The sequence below is a fragment of the Haliotis rufescens genome, unplaced genomic scaffold (genome assembly GCF_023055435.1).
Source record: "Haliotis rufescens isolate VD_foot unplaced genomic scaffold, xgHalRufe1.0.p SCAF_10, whole genome shotgun sequence".
Lineage (NCBI taxonomy): Eukaryota > Metazoa > Mollusca > Gastropoda > Lepetellida > Haliotidae > Haliotis > Haliotis rufescens.
The window spans coordinates 40,410,641-40,418,653 of NW_025963780.1; the positions used below are offsets into that span (position 1 = coordinate 40,410,641).

The window sequence follows — 8,013 nt, forward strand, 5'->3', positions numbered from 1 at the left end:
TATCTCTCGATCTGCCAGCTTGATGTGGGAAGAATTCCCGAAGTGATGCAGGTCTAAGATATTTACCACTTTGGTGAAACCCACGAGCGATGGACAAGCCAAGACATATGCTTAAGTTGAACCGGGACTCGAACCCAAGATCCTAGTTTTCTGGCACGATCACAATAACAAAAGAATACATACCCGAATATTTGCAAAGCATGTAGACTCCTGTGTATGTATGTCAGTAAGTAATGTATGTAACGCGGTTCCTGGGCCACCCTGGTACTGCTGTACCAGCCTCAGTATTAACCTCCCATCATTAGAGTCACCGAGTTACATGCACTCCACGACTAAAGCAGCACTAACTAACCCGATGATGCAAAAGCCTCCACTGTCACTCCACGTTGGTAGGCAACGTGACCGATGATTGAAAAGAAGGAAAATCCAACCAAGATAGTAGCAAACATATCCACGATACAAACACAAACTGCGTCTCTAAAATGGAAATGGATATTCATTGAAATCCAGATAGATCAGTTCATAGTAATGGATGATAGTATTGTTATAGGGTATGCAAGTTGATGGTGTTATACGTTCTATTTCAGACAAGTATGTTATAATTACCATTGTAGGCGATAATGTAACAATTACCATTGATGGTAGTGTAACAATTACCATTGATGGTCATGGTGTTACAATTACCATCGACAGTGATGATGTTACCATTACCATTGCGCGCGATAATGTAACAGTAACCATTGTATGTGATGACGGTACAATTGCCATTGAAGATCATGATGTCACAATTACCATCGACAGGGATGATGTTACAATTATCTTTGCTGGTCAATTTATTACAATTACTATTGCAGGTCATGATGTTAAAATTACCATTCACAGAGATGATGTTACAATTATCTTTGCAGGTCAAGATGTTAGAATTACTATTGACAGTGATGATGTTACAGTAACCTTTTTAGGTAATGATACAATTACCATTGACAGTGATGATGTTGTGATTACCATTGCGGGCCATGATGTCACAACTACCATATGTGATGACGTTTATAAAGTAATAATGTTACAATTGCATGTCTTGATGTCTTAAATACAATTACAGATCATAAGACAATTGATGTAGTAGAGTTTCAAATTATTTGTTTGGTTTCATTTGAAAATGCAAATTGTTTTCCACTCTGGTAGCATGGTCATTGTTACAAGGATACCTACCTTAAACAGTTATTGTTGATCTTGTTGTATCTCGACAAGGTTAAATTAAATCCCAGGCCAACAGTCAAGGAAAATAAAGAAAAACTGCATGCTTCAATCCATATCTGGTGAAGAAAAAAACAATGACTCTTGTCTGCAGTTGTAAATAAACTGAGGATCAACATATACATACCTCTAAGTTGATATTCATAATGTTTAATTTTCAATTGAAAATATCTTAAGTTACACTATATTTAAAACATGAACTGCATTGGCACTAAGTCAGCACTCAAGGAATACTTCTGCATGGTCTTATCTTTTTTTTAAATAGTTTGATTTAAAACTTTGACAACTTTTTATACATTTCTCGCATCATAAACAACTGCTATCGGGTGTCTGAGACAATGTACATTTGAAAATCAATTAATTTGTTTTTTCGGCACAGATTCACAACATTTGAAATATTTTAGGGATGACCTGGTTGCAAATTCGTTCCTTACCCCAGGATTCATTGAACCAATTTATGTTTACGCAAATTACCCAGCCACAGATTACATTTTGCAAACTGTTGCAGGAATCGGTGATGGTTAACTGGACATTTTCAAACAGTTGTTTCATTTTTCGATTACATAAAATTAGAATTAGAACATATTGAATTAGAATTTCTGGTGGCCAGATATGTTCCAATTCGAATAATAACAGTTTAGCTTTGGAATCCAGTACAAAAAAGGAATGAATATGTCTTCTGGTTTTAGGTTCAGGGTGAGGTGAGGTGAAATGCTGTTTATCATCGCGTTCAAGGTTATTGCACTTATATAGCGATGTACATGCACATGTGTGATGCTGCTTGTACTTGTTGGGTATAATGCCGATTTTATAGAGCTAGGGCACTTAGATACCATGCCGCAGTTTAACGTGCATTTCCCACTCTGACACTGTATACTGACGACGAGCCGACCAGTCCTTGTTTTAGCCACTTAATGCCGAGCGCCAGGCAGGGGAACAACAAGTACCATCTTTTCACGTGTTTTAGTATGACGCGCCCGGGGATCGAACCTCTGACCTTCTGTTCTCCGTGCAGACGCTCTACGACTAGATCAAAGAGGCGGTCTTTAGAGTCAAGACAAAAGTTGATGGTCCTGATCTTTGGGTGGCTGCTTTTTTCCACTTAATGTCCTGGCCTCATATGGTGCATATTATTTTTATATTTCACTTATACCAGGTTCTTTGCTTAGTTATGCTTACATTTAATGGTTATGTTGTTTAAGGCCTTGTCAGTGGTTCTTAGTTCTTCCATATACGATTTTCAGAATGACCCCTAGATGAATGAAAACATTATATGTAGAGCAGTCAGACTTTGGACTGCAACACATGTGTACCTACCCCTGGTTCTGTAAGCTTGTCGAAGTTGGGTTTGATGAAATAATACATTCCTTCTGCTGACCCTGGCAGTAGACATCCCTTGACGAGGAAGACGATGATCAAGACAAACGGAACGCCAACAGTGACGTACACAAGCTGCAACAGGCATCAAAGTTACCTTAGGCGTACGACATGGAAACAAACAACAGCGATATCAGTTAGGCAATCGTATTTATTATATACTTTAATGTGAAAGGCTGGGGTTTCCGAAGTTGTGAAAAGTGATATTTTCATTGCAGTGAACATTATAAGCCATGTGTCGAGTGAAATATCATATTACGGGTATATTTTCACGCGTGGCGTAGCCACGTCAACATCTATGAAATAAATATTAAATCAATCGACATGATATTGAAGGAAACATGTGATATGACAAACAGAAATATCTGATGATTGTACAATCAAATATTTTTAATACGATTGACACAGTAATTTAGTAAGGTGTCATATTTTGAGTAAGGATCTCAGCACCAAGGTGGAGCTTACATTTAACAAAAGTAGCTCAGATCAAGTACAATAAAGGGTCAAAGGTGAAATGAAGATCAAACTATATATAGATGGTTGGTACCACAAGGTAGAACACAGCAGTTAACATGTTTGGATCCTTTTCAACCGATTAAGGCTTGCATGTCAAATTTCCGCTTCTTTTGTCTTGTGGATTAAGAAGAGGATATATTTCATCAGACCAGGAGGATGTGACACACGCTGAATGAGTACGATTTCTTCTGATAAATTCATTGGGCTCATTAGGACAACTTAGAGTTATGGAATTTTTTTTAATTCAAAGATTGTTTATAACATGACCAAAATACCATCATTAGCACTGCATAGATTGAAATGCAATACCTTTTAGTTACAGTCTCTGGGATGATATCAACTTGTATCAACATTTTGTGTATGAAAACTTGATTTGGGGTAATTTGTATGAATAATAAACAGTATTGTAGATCAACTTCATCTTGCATTGAGGTTTAACACTGGTCAATGACAGAGAAGCAACACAACACAATGACATACACACAGCAGTTGTCTTAAGGCAGCACTAATGAGATCCCTGTTGAAACGTGTGGTTATCAGTAGCAAGTTGCACAAGTCTTGTAATAGTACCCTGTGGTCTGATGTGGGGGTGCTCTGTGGTTTGTCAATCATGCTTTGGTGTGCATGACAATGTCCAAAGGTATGTCATCCATATCTACACTTCCCAGGCAATATGGAGCTCATATCTGCCAATCACTGTTGTGAATTGTTGCACAGCATGGTTTTGGCTGTTGCAAGACCTCCACCATTGGTTCACTATATTCCACTAATGACACTCTTAAAGCACCTGTCCCAAATTGTAACGCAACGTAGAGAATGCTCTATCATTGCAGATCACAGATTATTGAAAGGCTTTGTTCTGTATTACCCCATATATCAGATCAATGTCATGTGTTCGTTTTACAAGCACCTGTTTCAGATGATATGAGATGATAGACAGGTGATGGTGACATGGGATATGAAACTGATATTTCACTTAGTACATCCTCCTGACTCTGCAGGCACAATGTATCGTCATTCCTGGTCATGACAATGAAATTGATGACAATGTTCACACCTGAGTGACAGCGCGCGGATTGTTTCGGCAGCAGAGAAACTGACACCAGTGATCATATTGACAGATGTCTGTAAGTACTCGTGCAGATAATCTTCACGCAACATTCACCCTGTCGGTAAGGTGGATATACATCCCAGTTTTACTGTCAATACAAACACAGATCATAAACCAAAAGCTCTTGAAGTCTCATGATGAGATTTCTATTAAGTTGACACCATGAGATGATGCAGTCATAAGATGCTGGACATGTCCATGACAGTGTTTTGAGCCGACATCTGCCTGATGAGCGTCTTAGATGAGGCCGGTTGGCTGTTTCACTTGCCTCTGCTTCCAGTTTGGAAGTTTGTAAAACTCTTTCTTTGGACATTTCAAATATTTCCTGAAATTTCTCCTCTTCCAAGTACCACTCAAACTTGGACTCCACGCCCTGCTACAGTATTTCCGCGACAAGTACATCCCTGCATATTTGACTCTGCCATCAGAGTTATTACACCAATTATTGACTTGCCTTTGCATGTGTTTGTGACGGGTGCCACCAGTAGGGATAGGTACACTCACCTTTCCGTGAACACCTGGCACCATTATTATTTGATAGTGATTCATAGACACATGCTCATGACATGACAGAATCGTACAATCGACTCGGCTTTTAGTGATTTTTTTTATGAATATCGAAAGTGGTTTTTTCACTTTTATTTACCTTTCCAGTCACCCTGATTCCTCGACACTGGCAAACAAACATAATCAAGTATGTTATGGCCAGACACAGAACCAGAGGCCACCTTACTCCACCCATGTCATGTAAACCATCAGTCAACTGCAACACCTGCAATCTGACAGTATTCCAATTGTTACCTTCGTGTGTGAGGAATGCTCACGTTGAACACCTGGTATCATCACTGAGTTTCAGTCATCCATTCAAATCACTGTCTCTATCACTGTACGATAATCTGAATGGATAATCGAGACTGGTTGATGCTGAGCCAGTTAGCAACTACTTGTTAATCAATGTTACATTTTGTATGAATTTATGCTCATTTATGTGTGAAGAATTCTGTGTAGTTTACAGGGGCCCATGAATTTCCAAGGCTGAACGCTTTTATATACCCCATAGTTAAACCGTCGGGCAAAAGAAAGTATACACTTAAAAATTGGAAGTGACCCAAAAATTACAAAGGTTATCAAAAACTTACTAAGCTAAAACCAGTCGCCGAAACACCTCAAACGTTAGGTCCAAAACACAACCATTATGCCCGTATCAAATACATCACTACTGAATAAACATGTCTTGTTTGTTTCCATTTTAGCCACCATCAAACATGGGTGTATACGTTCTCTTGCCCGGCAGTGTAATTCTGACTGCCTCCGGCTTGGGTCAAGACCCAGTTTCACCGTGATCCTTCATCACGTTCTGTCAGCAGCATTCTGCACCATTTAGTTTCCCCAAGAGGGGAAACGTAACAAAGCGTCTCCCCGGAGTGTGGAAACGCGGGGTTACGATCCCCGACCGCGTCTAACAAAAGATGTTAGAAGATGGTACTTATTGTTACCCTGCCTGGCGCTCGGCATCAAACAAGGCGTTTGGTTCTAAGTCTGTATACTGTGTCCGAGTAGGGTGTCCATGTTAAACTGCGGCACTGTGTCTCAGTGGGCTAGCACAATAAAGCCGACATTTGTCCAGACTAGTACAAGGACAGGTTACAACCCATTTCATCTCACCTCTCCCGTCCAACATTATGCTATGATAATGCTGATCATGAAATACTCTTATATTCCAGCTATTCTAGCTATATTACGGCGTTCTTTAAATAATCGTGTGTGAAAAAGACAATCCAGTGATTGACTTCCCGAGCATCGATCTACGCAATTCGGATACGATAACATGCATGAAGCAAGCCACTGAGCCTGATCACCCGATCCACAGTTAGTCGCCTCATACGACAAGAATGGATTGCTCAAGAGCAATCCTAACCCTAATCTTCACGGTTTGCTTCTCTTCGCTGACATTATGCCATAATATAACTGATATACTCCTACAACAGTCATTAACTCGCTCAGAACTCATATATGACGGGGCCAGTCAATCAGGACAGACCTGACTCCTTTTCGTTAACATGTGCTGTCGTAACTGATTTTCATTCATATAATTTCCTTTACTATTTGCTTCTTTCTCCCTATGGAATTTGTTTTGAAAGATATTCGAGACTGGTTACTCTCTTTTACATGTAGAGTAGAAATATTTAATAACGGATCATAAACTGTGGTGACTGATAGGAATGAAGATATATTCTCTGTAAACCATAGTTGGTTGTTTCATCGCATGGATCTGATAAAAAAATGAATTCGAAAACAAAGCACATTCTTCAGAAGGAAGAACCTACGAACCATGCCTTTGTTTTAAAACTGGTTACAGTAAAACAAAGTTCTTTTGGTGAGATGAAATCAACGCTTACGTACCTCCAAAACTCTTCTGCAGCTGTTCTACAAGCATACGCTCCTCCAGTGACGTTTACCTGATGACTGTAGGCGGTGCAGTTTGTAACTTCCGCGTGGTTCATATACGTCTTATTGATGCCACTGTCAGATATACACGAGGGGGTGTTCCAGTCGTTGTCGCAATTGGCCCAAGGTAGGGTGGACGAAAACGAGTAGTAGAAGAAGTAGACAAACCAGGAAAATATGGCATTGTAAAGTGAAAAGACAATCCACAGCAGAATCAAGATACCAACACCAATTCCTGAAAAAGGAAGTATCAAAGTCCATGTACACACACCCGTGTCATAGCGAATATAAACAACTCACAAGAAGTTAAAGAACATCCGAATATTTCATATTATTATAGTTAATCTGTCATGCGATGGCAATCACGCGGATGTGAATGCAAGGACATTGAAATGTTAAGGAAACTTTATCCAAATTGATTCCTGCGACCATGCACATCTGGTCACTCCTCTGGGTCAGTAATATTTATATTTACGCACGAAAACACTGAACCAAATAGTGAAAGGTATTGCTTACACAAATCTTGATTGAACACAAATAATCAGTTTTCTTCAGTGACTTTTAAAAAATGTTTTCCAACCAAAGGATGGCGACAATATAAGCATACTGTACCTTTGAAAGGTGGACACATATTCCAGGCGTTGATTGGTCCACTCTGGGAGAACTGACCAATCACCATATCCAGGAATACACAAGGTATGACGGCGATTATGGTGAACAGCGCGTAAGGTATCAGAAACGCCCCTAAACAACATGAACATTGGTAAACCTTCAATTGGAGTGGGATTCAATGGAATTCAAAACTGAATGTATTGTAAGTCATGTTTGCACATACTACAGTAAGAGAACAGAAGGATATGACAAACACATGCCTTCAATAATCTAAAATGATATATGATACTTAAATGCGTTTGGTTAGCAGTTATGTCGCGTTCGATGATGCATGTTCCGAGGTACTCTGACTGGCGTTGGTGAATACACACACTTCTTCAGAACATTTTGTGCATTATCCCAGCAATGGTGACATAGAATTACGACCCAATTTGAACATGGCGATATGGCAGACCTAGCTAAATGTGCTATATTTAGCACATCAGACGGAAATGCAATATAGGTACGATTTACACCTTAAGATTTCAGGTTGTGATATACATAAATATTGTCGTAACAAAGTCTCACCTCCACCATTACGCATACACAAATATGGGAACTTAATAAATGCCCCTGATCCAATACTGGCACCAAGCAGGGTGATGATGTAGTCCATTTGATGCCGCCATCTTTCTCCTGCCATCCCTTAGTTA

The 8,013-nt window shown here is 39.5% G+C and overlaps 1 protein-coding gene across 1 annotated transcript; it reads right to left on the reverse strand.

Moving 5' to 3' along the window:
* Positions 1–347: 347 nt before the first annotated feature.
* LOC124127208 (sodium- and chloride-dependent creatine transporter 1-like) lies at positions 348–7,439 on the reverse strand. Its single transcript, XM_046490660.2, has 6 exons — positions 7,322–7,439; positions 6,665–6,944; positions 4,908–5,040; positions 2,575–2,709; positions 1,213–1,316; positions 348–477 (listed from the first exon to the last, which is right to left on the reverse strand). The coding sequence occupies exons 1-6, from the start codon at positions 7,386–7,388 to the stop codon at positions 348–350; spliced, it is 849 nt and encodes a 282-aa protein (XP_046346616.2). The 5' UTR covers positions 7,389–7,439.
* Positions 7,440–8,013: the final 574 nt, after the last annotated feature.

What these genes read in the sequence shown, in the direction of transcription:
- LOC124127208 (XM_046490660.2), bottom strand. Translation starts at nt 7,388, where the DNA reads ATGGTGATTGGTCAGTTCTCCCAGAGTGGACCAATCAACGCCTGGAAT. An exon ending in TATGTGTCCACCTTTCAAAG is followed by an intron (nt 6,945 to 7,321) that starts GTACAGTATGCT and finishes TTCCTTTTTCAG; the next exon opens with GAATTGGTGTTGGTATCTTG. An exon ending in ACAAGCTTACAGAACCAGGG is followed by an intron (nt 1,317 to 2,574) that starts GTAGGTACACAT and finishes TTTCTTCACCAG; the next exon opens with ATATGGATTGAAGCATGCAG.